At 43.4% G+C, this 17,845-nt stretch overlaps 2 protein-coding genes across 2 annotated transcripts in view; both read left to right on the top strand.

The window, feature by feature from the left end:
- ENPP1 (ectonucleotide pyrophosphatase/phosphodiesterase 1) overlaps positions 1–4,193 on the top strand; it is a gene marked incomplete at its 5' end in the record, with an annotated part of 63,879 nt that extends 59,686 nt beyond the window's left edge. Inside the window, 2 exons of the mRNA XM_082480853.1 lie at positions 1,323–1,479; positions 2,354–4,193. Coding sequence (XP_082336979.1) covers positions 1,323–1,479; positions 2,354–2,521 — 325 coding nt within the window. The 3' untranslated portion in view covers positions 2,522–4,193. The remainder of the gene's footprint in view (positions 1–1,322; positions 1,480–2,353) is intronic.
- A 12,771-nt stretch (positions 4,194–16,964) lies between these two features.
- LOC309670053 (ubiquitin-conjugating enzyme E2 D2-like) lies at positions 16,965–17,628 on the top strand. The gene has a single exon (XM_082480860.1). It carries the CDS (start codon positions 17,028–17,030, stop codon positions 17,382–17,384), a length of 357 nt encoding a protein of 118 aa, XP_082336986.1. The 5' UTR covers positions 16,965–17,027; the 3' UTR covers positions 17,385–17,628.
- The last annotated feature ends 217 nt before the right edge of the window (positions 17,629–17,845 follow it).

Genomic DNA, 17,845 nt, shown 5'->3' with positions numbered 1-17,845 from the left:
CATGGCTTCACCAAGGGCAAGTCATGCCTGACAAATTTGGTGGCCTTCTACGAAGGGGTTACAGCAGCAGTGGATAAGGGAAGATCAACTGATGTCATCTACCTGGACTTGTGCAAAGCGTTTGACACTGTCCCACATGATATCCTGGTCTCTAAATTGAAGAGACATGGATTTGACAAACGGACTGCTCAGTGGATAAAGAACTGGCTGGACGGTCGCACTCAAAGAGTTGCGGTCAACGGCTCGATGTCCAAGTGGAGAGCAGTGACAAGTGGCGTTCCTCAGGGGTTGGTGCTGGGACCTGTACTGTTCAACATCTTTGTCAGTGACTTGGACAGTGGGGTCGAGTGCACCCTCAGCAAGTTTGCTGATGATACCAAGCTGTTTGGTGAGGTAGACACGCTGGAGGTGAGGGATGCCATCCAGAGGGACCTGGACAGGCTGGAGAGGTGGGCCCAAGCCAACCTCATACAGTTCAACAAGGCCAAGTGCAAGGTTCTACATCTGGGACAGAGCAATCCCAATCACAAATACAGGCTCAGTGGGGAATGGCTGGAGGGCAGCCCTGAGGAGAAGGACCTGGGGGTGCTGATTGACGAGAAGCTCGACATGAGCCAGCAGTGTGCGATCACAGCCCAGAAGGCCAACCACATCCTGGGCTGCATCAAAAGAAGTGTGGCCAGCAGGTCAAAGGAGGTGATTCTGCTCCTCTGCACCACTCTCGTGAGACCCCAGCTGGAGTACTGCATCCAGCTCTGGAGTCCCCAACATAAGAAGGACATGGACCTGCTGGAGTTTGTCCAGAGGAGACCCATGAGGATGATCCGAGGGCTGGAGCACCTCCCCTATAAGGAGAGGCTGAAAGAGTTGGGGCTGTTCAGGCTGGAGAAGAGAAGGCTTCGGGGAGACCTTATTGCAGCCTTCCAGAACCTAAAGGGGGCCTACAGGAGAGCTGGGGAAGGACTTTTTACTAGGGCATGTAGTGATAGGATGAGAGGGAATGTTTTTAAACTGGAAGAGGGCAGGTTTAGATTAAACATTAGGGAGAAATTTTTCACTTTGAGAGTTGTAAGTAACTGGAACAGGTTGCCCAGAGAGGTTGTTGAGGCCCCATCCCTGGAGGTGTTCAAGGCCAGGTTGGACATGGCGTTGTGCAACCTGGTCTAGTGGGAGGTGTCCCTGCCTGTGGCAGGGGCGTTGGAACTCGATGATCTTCAAGGTCCTTTCCAACCTAAACCATTCTATGAATATAGCTGCTTGATGTAATTTGTTCTTTGTGCAAGTATGATTTCGTGGATTTACAGAAAGATCTTTTGTTTCAGACATCCCAGCTATTCAGAAGTTCCAGTTCCAACTCACTTCTTCATTGTGCTGACTAGTTGTAAAAATACTTCTGAAACTCCTGTGGAGTGTGAAGGGTCTCTAGATGCCTTGTCTTTTGTTGTACCTCACAGAGAAGACAACAGTGAAAGCTGTGCGGTAAGTAGTGCCCATAAACACCTGAAGTCAGGCTTGAGCTTGTTTTGCTTGGATATCAGTGATTAACTAGTTAAAGACTGTAGAGACTGTAAAAACTGTACAGTCTATCATGATCATCTTGAGAGAGAAGAGGATTTTTTTGTAAACAGAATTGTGTTGAAGTCTGTATATATGCTCAAATGTAAGAACAGAAGTTCCCTGTTCAAATAGCAAAACTTATAGCTAGAGGGGTAGAGTCAGAGTATGTTGAGACCATCAATGTGAGACATACATAGACTTCTCCAGCACAAATATCCGGTCAACAGCTGAGAAGGATGAAGAGCTTCTAGGAGAAGATGAGCCATCTACAAAGAAAGGTCAGTGCTAGGCCAAATGCCTACCCACAAGGAGAAGACACAGATGTGCCTGAAGAGCATTGGTTGCTTCTAGTTCAGATACCTTGGCACTGTGATGAGAATGCACATAGCTACACTCCATATAAACCAGAACGAAGGGTGGGAAGTGTGTAGCTCTATCCTACAGCGAAGAATTACACGAGTCACTGCCCAAGTCAGGCACAGGTCTCAGAAATAGTTTTATCATAGAGATAGCAGATAGATACTTTACCTCACCTGCCATTCCCCATTATCACCAACTTCCACTGGTGCAGCTACAAGTTCTGTATACTTAAGGAAGTAACAGCAAGTACTAAATTCAGGCAAGCTTATAATTATTTATAAACCAGTGCTCTTTGTTTGTTAGATATTTACCAATAGTTACTACTTTCTGTCTTTATAAAACATCAAAATGTCTTTTGCTAATTGATTAAATGTATGCCAGCAAAAAAAAAAAAGGTGTTTTACAACCCCTTTTTTTTCCTCCTCTGTCCCAATAGGATGGCAAGTCTGAGTCTATGTGGGTTGAAGAGAGAATGAAGTTTCACACAGCTCGGATCAGAGATATAGAATTACTTACTGGACTCAGCTTCTATCAAGACAGAAAACAGCCAGTATCTGAGATTTTACAGTTAAAAACATATTTACCAACTTTTGAAACGGTCTGATTTTTTTTTTCCTATGGAATGTTGTTATCCATTTCACAACTCATTTGTAAATAGACTGTTTTTAATTAATGAAAACATTTTTTTAAAATAAGCTGGAACATTTATTGAGAACTCTTGACCAAAATGCCAGTAAGGAGGAGAGTGGGTGCCATATTTATATCTCAGGGACTCCTGATGGACTATGTACATAATGCAGGATGGCAGCTCCTGTCATTCCCACTTGAATGTGGTAGAACCATGTCCATTATTAAATGCTAACAACATTTGATCATCATAGTCTGAGACACGAACAAAAATGTTATATTTTATATGCACTGGAGAGGGAGAAGTTTATAAAGCATGGGTTGGGTTATGATCAATATTCTACTTCAAAAATATACATAATGAGCAAATACAGTTCTGGAAAATAACTGCGTTCTTGGTGACCGTTGAAATATGGCCAACAGCACCTCTCCCTGCAGTTTTCCTTGAAGCATCAATTACATTTTAAACTTTGGGTCTCATAAAACAATGCAGCGTTGTGGTGTAAGAAGCTATGCTGAGGTTAGTAAGACTGGTAACTGAAACTTCCCCAACACGGACGCCTAGAGTTCTGTTAGCTGGGAAGCCTTGGGATGTTGCTGCCCTCTAGTGTCTCTAACACTGAAGGAGAATTTGACGCACAATTTGCATGTTGTAGATGCATCCTCAGAATGAGCAGGTAGGATATAGTCACCTGCAAATCAGAAGAAATTAATTCAGGAATATCTCTGAGAAATAATTATCTTCAAATTAAAAATTAAAAGATTTTGCTTTCTTGTAGCAAAGATATCTTTCTCAATTTGGTGCATGATTTTGTCAGCTGTGTTTTTGAAATCCCATTCTTGTCAAGAAAAGGTAATGTTGGACTAAGATTGTTGCCTTAGTTAGACTGATAAGATGGTCTTCTCTAATGGCACATCTCATCACTACAGAAAATGCCCACAGGCTATTCAGTTGTCTGTTGACAGATCCTAGCTGCGTTTGTAGCTGTTCTTAGTGGCTACATCATCCAAATCCAGCTCATGTAAGTTACCCCTCTTGAATGCAGATGCTGCCAGATCCAAATTCTGAAGAAGTATGTAATGAGCTTTTGTGGAAGCCTTCAGATTACACAAACAGCTGCTACAGGCACTCAGGAGTGTAGGAACTCCCTCCTTTTCCAGTACACATGCTACCACCTTTGTAATTCTCCCACTCTCTCTGAAGCTGATGAGCCAAAATTGGCTCTGTTATGTATAAAGTTTGCCATAGTCAATTACACATTTATGTTCTTGTCATTTAAAAAGAAGAAAATACATCACGCACAAGTATGTTAGAAGAATGAAGAGCCTGTGACCGAGCAGAGAGGCATTTTACCTTACGGCTTGGTCAGGGGATGTTGGAGGCTGGATTCACAGCCTGCTGAAGTCAGTGGAAGCTTTTCCATTAACTTCAGTTTCAGTGCGCTGAAATCCTGGGACCATTTTTTATTTTTAACCAAGTGTATTTTCTTGATCTGTTACAAGCATGATTTTTTTTTTTCCCCTAAAGTAGTTTCACTGTGTGAAATTTAAATGCGTTGTAGCAGCTTCACATTATGATATGACTGTGACAGCATAATTCAGTGTAACTGCTTTGTAACATTGCTTGTGACCAATAAAAACATCAGAAGTAGTAAGTATGCTGTTCACGACCCTTTCTGTACCAAATACTACTGGCTAGTTAAACACTGGAGCAGATATAGAGCACTATTTCACATTTTTTTGGGGTGTGTGGGAGGGGGTCGCTTCAATCTGTGCTCTTTGAGTTGAAGATAACTTCTCCAACTGGAATGTTGAAGTTACATTCATTAGTGGAAGAGGAAGGTAGGAAGAAAGCTGGTCAAGATGTTCTTAAATTTTTTTAGAAATGTTACTGTGTCCTTGAATGCCCATGGCAGAGATGTTAACATCTTCAGAAAGTGAAGCGATGCTAGTTTTGGTTAAGAGGCAGGGCTAGCGTAGCTCCTGGATATGGATGGAACAAGATAGGCTTCAAGCAGATGACTGCTGGTTTGACGTAGGGAGGATTTTGGAAGGGAGAGCGGCTGTGAAAGCTATTATGGTCATTAAGAAAGGGTAATGGCTGAGAGGGGTTTGGGATCTGACTTTGTCAGAAATTGACAAGTCAACTTGACAAGGAAGAGAGCTATCCTGATTTAATCTTGGTGTGAATAATTTTGCCGCTTTTATTTCTTCATCTTTGCTTTTTAGAAACATTTGTAATAGTGGTGTCAGAGCATTGTGAAAAAATGCTGGTGCTAGTCTGGTATCCAGAGGCTGGGATATTCCAGGATGGCAGACACTGGGTTGTGTTTTTGAAGTCCAGTGGGCCCCCCAAGGAGCATGCTACAGACACCATCAAACTCACAATTCTGTAAAAACCCTACAGCTTTGTCTATCTGGATATAAAATATTTTGTTTCAGCTGCTCTGCAGTATCAGAGCTCCACTGAGCATTCTCAGTCAGTGAGGCTGGAAGGTGTCACAGCAACACTGTCATGACATGATTGTCAGCATTATTCAATGTAACTGCTTCTCAATGCCAGCTGCTGTGTAGCCTGGTCTTCTTGCAGGTAAGAAAGACAGTGGAGGGGCAGACTAAAGGCTATCGGTCTGGATGTGCCTAGCAGTGTTGCGTGTCACCAGGCATTCTCGGGGAAGGCATCAGGAGATGCTGTAGGCTGCAGTTGGTGCCCACCGATACAGTGAAGGTGCTGACTGGTCTCCATCTCCTAAGCAAAGATGTTTGCTTAGGGTAGGGAAAGGATGGCTGAGGAAGGGAGTGGTAGGAGCCTTCATAGATGTTAAAATTTGTTCCAGGGTGGACAGAGCTAATTTAGTTCTTGTGACTTATGTTCAGGAAGAAAGGAAAAAGGGCTTGAAGTTGCAACAGGGGACGTTTGGTTTAGGCATGGGCTGTCTAACTGTGGATGAGTTAAACAATGGGGTGGACTGGTTGCTTAAGGAATGAAATGGATTGTGAAATGATTTTGGGTAGGCAAGCCTTAACATACCTGAGAAGCTGATGGCTCTGGTGAGGTAGGAATGAGCACTGGGGCAGAGGACATCTCAGGATGGTTTTGCTGCTGAAAAAAATGCACGTGAAGTTGTGCTTTCAGAGGTATTCAGATGGTACAGATTTATATCGCTGGCTGTTCCCATCAGTAACTGCCAGCTAATTCACTTGACTAATGTGTTACAGGTTTCTTGCTCTTATTTACAACAGGATCTGCTGTGTTTTAAGAAAATGAAGCAATATCTAACTGCCTGTATTTGACATGGGGCTGTTCTGGCAAATCTGTTCTCGACACATCTAGCATCTGCTAAACCACTGCGTCCAGCCCAGTGTACAACAGTCAGCTGCTAACAGCACCTGCCAGAGGCTGCCCTGTCTCATCCAGTGAGTGGGTGGCCTGGGCTTCTGCCTTTCCTTAGTCGGAGGAGATTCAAAGTACAAAATTATCTCTTTAAATACAAGGTTATAAACCAGGCTCGGCGAGCTGGGAGGAGCTACCCCTCTGCTGCATGGGAGGGCACCCACTTTTCCAGGAAAATGAGATTCACGGGAACCAGAAGACAAAAAGGAACATAAAAGAAAGCCTAAATCTGTGGCTCTGTGGTCAGGGCACTCAGCTGAGAGGAAAGAACTCATTTCTGACATCCCTTCTTCCAAGACCTGTGGCAAAGCTCAAGCCTGTTGCTGAGGAGGCACCTGTGCCAGGGCAAGTTGCCTATCGTACCACCCTGGAGCAGATGCTCAGGGGTGATAGCACCATCAGTGGATCTCTCCTACAGCAGGGTCACAGGGCAGCTGCTGTGACACTCTGTGCCCACAGCAGTGCCACTACTGAGGTCAGAAAACCAGCCCAGGGCTAGTGGCGAGGGCTATACTCAGCTCTTTTACTGCTGTGCTTTTACTACTGTTTTTACCCTTTGGAGGAGTTCAGGGACACAGTTAGCATGAGCCCAGCAACTTACTAAAGTAGCAGTTTCTGAATATTTCTGTTTGGGTACCACCATTGCCAATGGCAGCAGGAGCAGCAACATCTCCTGCTTACCCTTGTACACCCTGCAGCAATGTCTGGGAGGTGTTGGAGCCCCACAGTGAGGTGGCTTGTACCATGCACGGTATGTCTACCAGAGTTTGGGAACCTCTGTATTACAGGAAACCAGTCAAGGTTTGGCATCCTGTGACTCAGACTCCCTTGGAAAGGAGTTGAGTCCCTCACCAAACTGCTGTGAGTCACCACACCAGCCTTGAGCCTCAGGAAAGGCTGCTATGGAGACCATGGACAAACTTGTAATAATTATGGAAGCCTGGCAACAGATTTTAGAGGATGCCATTGCAAATTATTGTATTCCTCCTCGGCCACAACATGTGTTAAATTTGTGTTGCCCTTTATTGCAGGTTTAGTCCTTTTTATTTTTAGTTTCTCTGCTGAAATAAAATTAATACAGCGGGATGGAAAATTTTGAGTCACCCCAAAGCTCCTGACCGATCTCTCCTTGATTAGGAGACAGCGGAAGCGCCCTTTGGTCATGTCCATAAGGCACATATGCATGGCCGAAAGTCAATCTAGATGGTACGAGACTCTGCGTTCATGACATTCTGGCCAAACTGCGCTTCAGCACCAGCTTCCATGTGGGGCTTGAAACAGAATTGGTTTATGTCTCTTCATATCCTTCTGTGCTGGAGGCTTTACCTTTGCCACCCTGCATCTGTACCGGAGCTTTGAATATCTGGGTGGCAGGAAGCGCGCTGCCTGAGGATGATGAATTCACTTTTAAATCTTGTACCTGCCGGCTGCATGAGATGGCACAGTCTGCTACAAAATTTTAATTATACTCTTTGTTATAGTGCTGTAATTAGGTTTAAAACTGTACCTAGCCTCTTTACACTGCAGAGAGGAATGATGTCTATCTTGTGTGATGTGTATCTTGGTTCTGCTGTTCGAAATAAATTGTTTGGGGAGATGAAAAAGTTGATAATAATGTATGGATGCATTTTACTTTGAACAAATACTGAATGCAGCTGCATTTGCTGGTGATATCTGGCCCTCTTCTGGTCTGATCTGAGATAACTGAGAAAGGTTCTGTTTTGCTCAGTGTACATTTCCTAAGGAAATATGGCCCCAGGACAGTAGAAACCCAGGCAAACCACCTGGAAAAGTATGGGCTTTCCTAGGCCTTTTGTGAAATAATTCGTATTCTTGTAATTAGCTAACACTCCTGCTGCAATTTTTAGAGATAAGAGCATTGGGAGGACTGAGTTACTGGGGTGCAAAGAATAAAGAAAATTCTGCAGAAGGTGGTTATGTTATGACTTCCTATGACTGAGGTTTTTCCATATAAATTGTTATATATCCTGTGTCTCAGACATGCCAGGGGAACTAATTACACTGCAGATGTGAACACCTCTCTTCCCTTGTACAAATGAGCTAAAATAATCACATAAAATGCACATTGCTAACTCCCACTTGCTGGCTTCAACAGAGCAGAAATGCAGTGTGACTGTATCAACCACTTCACTACTGGGGGGAGTAACTGTTCTTGGGATATCTTGCAGAATGGATGTCATCTTGGACCTTACATAATATAAACCAGGATGGCCGTAGCTTTCTGAAAGAAAAAAAACAAAACCCAAACCAAACAAAACCAGCAAAAGCCTGACATCTGACTGCTTGCCCCCATGTACTGCACAATCAGAACACGTTGCAGCCAAAATAGCGTGATTCAAATGGGAGACATGGGGGAGAGTGATGACAACGACAACGCTCATGACTTTAGATGAAAGTTAGCTAATGGACTGGGAGGTAAAGATTGTATTTTGATGAAGTCGACAAATTTAGCTGCAGATCTCATGTTCCAGAGGACAGGACTGAGACTAATAAGCTGTTCAAATGGAGGAGAGTTTTAGCTTTACTGGATGCTTCCCAGTATGTATAATGGGGAAAAGCAAACAAACTTGGGAAGATCAGAAAACACCTTCAGGAAAGCAGCACCAACTGTTAGATGTACCCACCAGCTGGCTCCAAGTCCTTATCAGGAGTGTCTGTTAAAATGACTTGCAGGCTCCGTAGCTTTGTCACCTGAAGGCATAGGTAGCTGTAGCTCTGAAAAGAGTTGGCGACAACTGTTCAGATTCAGCACCTGATGGAAGTTGTGTTCAACACATAGAGCTTCTTGACATGATGCTGCTTGAATATAGGAAGTGCGGAGATTCCTGCAACATCTAGAATGAATCTTTGTAATGACAATTTGCCAAAGTGTCATCCATGCCAAAATAAAGCTTATGTAACTTGGACATTTTTGGCATCAAAGACATGATGGTGAAACCAAAGTATTACAAGAAAAAGACCTACCTACAAGAAAATGGCATGTGAAGCTTAATAACAAAGGTCCACAAAGATCGTGCAGCTGTAGATATTTCAGCAAGGCTGCAACTGTTCCGTTACTGAAAGGGGATCAAAAGAGTGGCAGTGCTTTGGGAATTGGAGGGACTGGGTCTACTAGTTGAGAGCAATCACTTGACTTGTTAAAAAAGAAAAAGCAATTAACCAGAAGCCTGTTTTGGCCCAAAAGACTTGGATAAATATGTAAAAAGGATATATTTTCCACTAGTAATAAGAAGATAAATGTTGGGGACTTTGTAGATGGGAGACACCTTCCTAAAGCCCCATCTTTAAAAACAGAATATACATTGATTTTAGCCCTCTCTTTGGAAGATGGTTTTCTCAGACATGTACTATAAAGCAGATTCTGATGGTATAAGAGATGGCACTTGATGTAGGTGATGGTTTTGTTGGGGTGTGTGGCTGATAAGAACTTCAAAGCCCTCCTTAAAACAGCTAGAACAGCAGTGCTAAGGCTGAGTCACAACACAAAATACTTATTAGGGGAATATAGCGCTCGGGAGAGAAATTAACCGGAATATGTTCTTCGAGCTGCTTGGCTGAGCCGCCAGCTTTAATGTGAAAACAAGTGGATAGAGGGATTTCTCTGTAAAGCAAACTATGTAAGGAAATGTTTGCCTAATCTGGATTCTCAAACCAGCAACTTGTGAGTAGTACTTGTGCGCAGGTAGTGAGGGGATGTAACTCTTGGGGGAGATTTAGAAGCTGAAGAATTTGGTCCGTTAGGACCGGGCTGATGGTAAGCACAAAGCTGGGCTGTCCACAAGCCTTTGCAAGAAGGAGGCTGGCACTAGGAGAGCGAAGAGTTTTTTTCTGCCCCCTGCCTGACCCAGTGGTACTGATATCTCGAGGCCTCTGAGTCCCGCGCCAGGTCTGAGGCTCACTGAGCATTTCCAGCCAGGTTAGTTAAGGAGTCAGTGGCAAAGGTCTGAAGTTCTGTGAAGACCCACTGTTAAAAGTTGTTCACCTGGGAAAGGTGATGTTGAGGAAACACATTTCTAATAAGCCTCTTTGTCTGCTCATGCAGAAGATGAGGTGCACAGTGCTGTTAGGGAGCAGGGTAATGAAAGTAAATCTCAGGTGAATCTCTGGTTCCAAGCGACTATGAACGGCCAGTCCATCACCATTACTATTGAATAAAGGTGTCATTCAAACAAGTTGTAAAAAGCTTTATAAGTGTTTGTCTATCAAGGAATTATATGCACCTAACAAACACCTGGCATTTCTTACCACTTTTTTGAGTCTAAGTAATGTAGGTATCCATGGATCAGACTCTGCTCTGCACTTTGGTTGGGGAGAGGGGGGGCAGCTGCAGTAGAGAGGATCCAGAGATCAAGGCACAGTAGCCCTCTTGCCTATTTGTATGTCCAAACCCATTTCACAGAAGTGGAACTCAAGTAGGGAGCTGGATCAGAGGATTTTTACAGTAGTTTTGTGTTAGACCCAGAGCATCAGACTCGAAGTCCTATTCATCTGACCAAACCTACACAAAATGGACGCGACTCATTGTCTATGCATGTTGAAGAAGTCGGGAGGGAAATTAGTTTCCCTTTCAACATTTAACTCAAAGGCTTATTGTAATACAATTAGTCAACTGGAAAAAGAGGTGTAATTACATAAGTTAATTTCATGGATTTCTGACAGATCCGCAATGCCTACGTGTAAATCTGCACGTGCCTAAGGAGGAGAAGCAAACTCTGCTCATCTTAAAACTTGGACCTTGGAGGGTTGAGTGGTTTTCAAGAAGCATGCAAGATAAAAAAGAAGGACATTTAAAATATACTCTTCTTTATTGTTGCCTTTAATAAATAAACCTCTCTCTTGGATTACTTTTCCAGGTACTTGCTAGTGACAATTTTTGTGGCATATTACTATGATCCGTTCCTCCAGCATGGGTGCCATTGGGAAGTCAGAGGATGCCCAGGGAGGGTCTGCAAGGGCCTCCTGTTCTGCTGCCTGCTGCCAGTTCAAAGCACGGCAGCAGCCCAAAGCAGGTGAGAAAGGGGATCAGTGAGATCTCATCCTACAGCTGGTTCCAGAGGACTCTTTGCTGCACATTTGGCTGTTTTATTTTCTGCATCTGTAATATAGGTAACAATGATTTGCAGAGTGTATAAACACACGTCTGAGTAATGCACAGTGCTCAGACAGATCTCTGTAGCTATTACTTTAATACTTCATGAGAAAATAAGAGTCCCTTCAAAAAGGGAGTTAAAGGAGTCAAAAAAAGACTCGTTTCAAACAAGTCTATGCTTAGCTCACACCACCCTTCTCAACAAAATAGCGGGAATTGTTTCAAGTGAGCAATGAAATGCCTACCACCGCGAACAGCGTAATGAACTTTCTCTTAGGAAGGCAAAGTTTGTACCTGGAGCACCAGGCTCCTGCTGCTGCGGCGGAGCGGCCACACGGTGTCAGTGTGATGCAGAGAAAGAGCCCGGTCTCACCGCGGGGAGCCGGCTCTGCGCCTGGCGGCCCCCAGCAGCAGCGCCGCACGCAGCCCGCGGGGCCTGTGTGGTACCCAGCACGGGATGTACGTGCTGTTGCAGGATTTGTCGGTCTGATGCTGGTTCAGGTGGTGTGCTAAGTGCTGGCTAGGTTAAATATCAGAATGTATTGCCATACTTCCTACACCATCTATTAGCAGCATCATATAACAGAAATTCTGTGCTGCAAATTTGGCTTATTAAAAAAGCAATATTTATCTGCACTCCTGAAATAAAATGACGGATCAACTTTTTCCTCCTCCTTGTTTTGGAGAAGCAGCCAGACAAAACACAGGTGCCAGTGCACAACTTTTTATTTTCTGACTAAAGGACAGGCTGTTTCTGATCAATCCTACTAACACACAAGTTGTTCTGGTGTGGACGTACAGAGCAAAAAAAAATCAAAGACTGGTTTAATGAAGTCTAATAAGTAATCTTAGAGAGATCTTAGACAAAACGGTTAACTATTTGGCACAGGAACCTGTTGCCTTTCACAATCAGCAGTCACCACACAGCACAAGGAGATTTTATCAGCCAGCATTACAGTTGCCTGTTTGGCTCTGATTTTTGTTGACAGGGCCATCAGATATGTCTCTGTGTGGTTGGTAGCAAATATACATATTGTTTCCAAATTATTTTGTGATAAGGTCTTTTGACAATGGCATGCAGGAGCCAAAGAAGACGTTACATAAATAGTCTCTAATTTGCTTTTCAACTGTATGAAATTAAAGCACTCAAAGATAGAAGAGTCTTGCTTGATTTCTGCATGTAGAAAGTATATTAATTCTTCATACAGAAAACAAGTTTCTGCCCAGAGACCTTGCACACTAAAGGCTGGCCAGGCTTCCAGTCTTTGCCATGCTCATTACTTTGCCGTGCTCATATACTTGCAGAAGTCAGAAGAGCCAGAACTAAAAATCCCAGCTGCATACAGTTTTCCAAAGGGTAAGACGAGCATACTCGCATTTGTAAAGTGGAATATTGTACAAGATGACACATTTATTTTATAACTGCATCCTCATAACTACGTAATGCAGAAAGCTACAGTGGGGATGTGTGTGTGCGTGCATGCGTATGTGTGTGCAGGGTTAGACTTTACAGGATACCCTTACACTAGCTGTATCCCTTGTTGACTAGCTCTAAGAGTCAGGTACACTGGTTGTTAAGTGAAGGTGGGTAACATTGCCAATTCTTCTCTAACAGCATTTTGTTAGGTAGCTACGCAAATAACTATAAATTAAAATGGCCCTTCTACAGTGCCGTTTATTACTGCTATGGGACACAAGGATGAGGAGCAATGCTGAGCCTATAACACAGCTAGCAGAGCCAAATGTTGCCTTCCCTTGCAAGCCTGATCCCAGGTGCCTTCTTGTACACATTAGCAATGCTGGGATCCATTCAGGATCACTGCCTGGGGCAAGTTCTGTAGTATGTCTATGTAGTGCTTTCCAAAGCAGCTACTTATTGGCTACGGAGCTGTGTCTGGAAGGATCAATGGAAGGAAAGAAACATTTCATTCCTATGCCGTTTTACAAAAATCTTTGGAGTCACACGCAGAAGAAAAAGCTCAGTTGAGCAGGTTCCCCCCGATGGGCAACTACAGCTACGATGCTGACGGAGAAACCCATTGAGAGACACTCGTGGCGGTTCCCAAGACAAGATGAGCTGGCCTTCATTAACTCCTACCACGTTAGATTTCAGAAGCTCGATCAACTTATTGACCTCAGAACAAACCTAGAACTGGAACAACATGTATAAATGGAAAAGGTCAAATGTGATTTTTTACATATTTCCATTGCTCTGCATGTTTGCTGTCTTGCATACATGGTGTTCTTGAGAATTAAGTCAAACCAAATACTCTTTTCCACTGAGATCAATGAACTCTAACACTGACCTTCTTTAGGGTGGCAGAAATTGGAAATTTGTGAAAATAAGCATTTTCCCAGCAAACCGTGTACTTTCACTCCCTGGCTTTATAGCATGTAGTGGGCCTCAGCTACCCTCACGCTTTTCATCAGAGGCATGTATCTCTTGCTCTTGATTCACAGATAAGACGGTGCAAATTTTGCACAGTACTGTCTTTCTGTCTTGCTCTTGTTGGCTGTGAAGTTGAACCCCAGAGGGATGATCATCTGTTTAGCTGATCTATTTTCTCTTGTTTTACCAATCCTGTCCTCCTGCCAGGCTCTCCACCTGGGGCTGGAGCTGTGTGACCGTTAGAGCACTGTTACAGGTGTCAGCTTGGCCCATACCTGTTCTTGGATCACCAAATTGCTCAGTGCATGAGGTGTAACCAAAGCTTGAGAGTTAGGGCAAAGGTAGTTCCTTCAGAGCATGGTGTTGTGCCAAATCACAAAGTCCATGATGAGATGATCTCTCATCAGAAGACATCAAATGCTTTCTTTAGTTAAGAATAAAGACTTTTTTTTTAATTGCATGATTTAAGAAATATGTAGTTAAGAATTACCATATCACAGTGTATTAAGATTATATCTAATACCTTCCGTAAATGCTTCTCATGTTCCTAAACAGGAGGAGGAACTTCTTTACTTTGAGGGTGGCAGAGCCCTGGAACAGGCTGCCCGGAGAGGTTGTGGAGTCTCCCCCTCTGGAGACATTCAAAACCCGCCTGGACGCCATCCTGTGCAACTTGCTGTAGGTGAACCTGCTCTGGCAGGGGGGTTGGACTAGATGATCTCCAGAGGTCCCTTCCAACCCTGACCATTCTGTGATTCCCAGATATTACATTGTCTAAAGCTTGAACAGTATTTCAAATCTATTTTGAGTCCTTGTCCATCACATTCGTTTACCAGATACGCTGGCTTATCGCTGCCCTAGTAGGTTGTTTTAGCTGTTTACAGAATACTTTCTTGTGCAATACTTTCTCCTCCAAGTACTTATTGCCAGGCAAATGCCACAGGAGCCAGCCTGTGTCCTCTTGGGAGCCCCCCCAGGCAGACAGCCCCATGCAGTTCCCCTAACTTCATACAGCCTCGGGACTTTGGGCCACAGGTGGTCTAAACGCATGTGACTGCAGTTATGTCAATTAGCCAGGCTGACCTAAGTCCTGAAAACTGGCTGAAAAGCTCGTTCTTAGCATTTAGCTCAGGAGCAGGAAAATATATTTCATAGCTGCTGAAAGCTGTTAAATACCTGCTTTTAATAGAACTAATTTAAAACAACAAACATTTCTTTGGATTGTGCATTTCTTTCAGTGGCCCAATTAATGGGGCCGAGTAATGAATGGAGGCACCACTGGGTTGTGTTTACACTGCAGTACCGCGTTGGCAACCTTTTGGTCCTGCTCGCAAGGCTGTAAAATTCTTTGTTCCTCACAGCATAAACACTATTATACTACTATTAGGGCTGGATTTACTTACCATTAAGCAAAGGTAAATACTCCTACATTTGGCGCTGCCCCAATAACAAACACGAGCTGAGGAATGCTGCCACAATACACAGCCAGAGGTTTCTGGGGGGGACTTCTCAGGATCGTCCCCTGTTCGCTGCTCTGCAGGCGTGGGCTTGGACCACGGTGCACCGAGAAGAGCCAAAAAGGCCAGGGCTAGCAGCAATGACTGCAAGCAGCTGTTCTCCAACGCAGGAGCAACCGTGGGTCGTGCAGTGGAGATGGGACCTTAGTCATGCTTCTAAACCCTGTTCAAATGCGAAACGTGTTGAAGGCTTTAGTAGTTTGGGAACAGGTTCCTTGAAGAAATTCTTGGTATTTCCTGGTTCCAGGCAGGCTGAAAAACACTGTGAGAATGTGGTGACTTTTGGTATGTCCATTTATGGGCATGAATCAAAGGAACTGCAGGGAGGAAAAAAAGTGGAAAATGAGAGGAAAAATAAGTTAACTGGGCTACTTCCTCTCTCGGATTCTTCTTGGGTTTTGGGCAAAGCCTTACACTGGTATTTCATCCCAACTTCTCCTTGCTAACTACTTCCATATGTAGGCATAATATAACGTCAGTTAAAGCCACATTTAAGCACTGTTTTTAAAGAACTTTTAGGTTTTTGGTGGTAGGATGCAAAGTCAGAATGGTTGAATTATTATAAGTTTAGGTAAGAATATTACTGTTCCTTCTTACACCTAACGTCCTTTTCAGTGTAATGGAACGAGTGCTTTCTTCAAGTGTGATGTCTGAAAAAGCTATGCTACATGAAAAAAAATACAAATGATCTAGCTAGAGTAGGCTATTTCTAGTGGTGTCCAAAAGTCAGTTTTCTCAGCTGAGTCCCCGTCTTTGTGAGACAAACAACTGGATACTGTTCAAAGGCTTATTTGTTCCTGTGTGGTTACAGATCATTAAAAGTGGCTCATTCTTGAAGAGTTTCTTAACTAGTGTCTTTTGGAAGTTTCCTAGCTCTGAGGAATCTGACAAATTTCCATCTGGAGAATAGAGCCTATTTCATATGAAAGGGCTATAATCGTGTCTGTTCACATCTGTATTCTGTTAGAAAGCTAAGCTGCAAATCCATACAAAAGTGTTACGGTACAAAAATTTGAAATATGATGGCTTAGTTATTTCACAAATTATTTGATACTCTGGTCTCCAGCCACCTTGAATGCCCATTTAATCATTAATTGAGTATCATTTATTAACTGAGTATTGACTTTACAGTTGGTCCCTTACCAACTGTATTATTAGTATTGCTGGAGATCCATTTTAAGGAACTAGTCATTTGAATGAATATATTTTCCTATATGAATAAAATATTTTAAAAGTACAGTAGCAAACCTGCATGATGTAATTTTCTGAGGATGCAAACATCCAAAAGCAAACTTCCAAAACAAGGTATTTTGGAAGGAATGTGAATCAATGTTGTCTCCCATGTAAGGCTTTGGACTTTTGAACTCGAGTTTTTATTCTTGAGTCTATGAATCTTTGGCCCAAACACTGAAATCTGGAAACATCTTTACGGTTGAAAGGTCCACTTTTTAACCATCATTTAAGATGCCATAAATTCCACACAAGGGCTCCTTTTTCCCAGGATACCTTTGAAAGAACATCTTACAAACAGTATGATGTCTACCTGCACTTCTAGGAGACCTTACAACAAAGTATTTAGATTTCTTTACCTTCAGAGGTCTAACACTTGTGCAATGGTGTAAAATGCATGCTTCTGTCAGAAGACTACGTGTGTTCCTGGAAAAAAAAAGGAGTGCAAATCATTATAATGCAGTGATAGCTGAGATTTATGATCCTTGATATGCTCAGGGGAGAGCAACAACTCGCTAAACAGCTTTGCATATATGGCATACTTCCTTATTTTAAATCACAGTGGCAGCAGCAAACCACGATTAAAATATTCTGGCAGAAAGCCTCTTCCGTCCTTCTCCCCCAGCCTGGAAAGCAGCGTGATAATTTGTCAGATGGCAGGCAAAGCAGCTGCACCATTGCATTACCAGGCAGAGGATAGGTCGTGGTCCTGAGCTGTTTTGGGAGACCCCCTTTCTGGGTGTCTAATTACAGATGCTCCTTCCTAAACTAGAGCACAAGGAGTTGAACGATCTGGCACGTGATCCTCCAGCACAGTGTTCAGCAGGGCCTGTTGGTGATGACATGTTCCATTGGCAAGCTACAATAATGGGACCAAATGACAGTCCCTATCAAGGTGGAGTATTTTTCTTGACAATTCACCTCCCAACAGATTATCCTTTCAAACCACCTAAGGTTGCATTTACAACAAGAATCTATCATCCAAATATTAACAGTAATGGCAGCATTTGTCTTGATATTCTACGATCACAGTGGTCCCCAGCACTAACTATTTCAAAAGTACTTTTGTCCATCTGTTCTCTGTTGTGTGATCCCAATCCAGATGATCCTTTAGTGCCTGAGATTGCAAGGATCTACAAAACAGATAGAGAAAAGTACAACAGAATAGCTCGGGAATGGACTCAGAAGTATGCGATGTAATTAAAGAAATTATTGGATAACCTATACAAATAAAGATAGGGGAACTCTGAAAGAGAAAGTCCTTTTGATTTCCATTAGACTGCTTTCTATGAGCCCACGCCTCATCTTCCCCTGTGCACATGTTTACCTGATACAGCAGTGCTGCGTGTTGTACATACTTGGAACAACAAAATAGAAATACTGTATTTCCCCGTACCAACATTGACTCCTAGCAGAGAAGTGTGTGTGTGAAAAGCTGGTTCTTCAAGCACCGCTCTCTGTCCTTGCCTGCAGCCTCCTACAACAGGCACAGCTGGTGGACAGTGCTGGGGGAGGCCACAGCGCTGTGCAGCTTAGGTGTCTGAGATAGAGCCCACTGTATCTGGACTGGGACCAGAACCTGAGTGAATCTCATGAGCCGGTCACGAGGCTCAAGAGGTTGATATTATGAAGCATGGCCATTCATTATAATGTCTGATATC

This window comes from Vanellus vanellus (assembly GCF_965231255.1).
Source record: "Vanellus vanellus genome assembly, chromosome: 3".
In the NCBI taxonomy this organism is placed as follows: Eukaryota; Metazoa; Chordata; class Aves; order Charadriiformes; family Charadriidae; genus Vanellus; species Vanellus vanellus.
Note: the sequence above shows the minus strand (reverse complement) of the source record. Positions and strands in the feature narration are given on the sequence as shown.

Excerpts from the sequence above, each read along its gene's own strand:
- LOC309670053 (XM_082480860.1), top strand. The coding sequence starts at position 17,028 with ATGTTCCATTGGCAAGCTACAATAATGGGACCAAATGACAGTCCCTAT.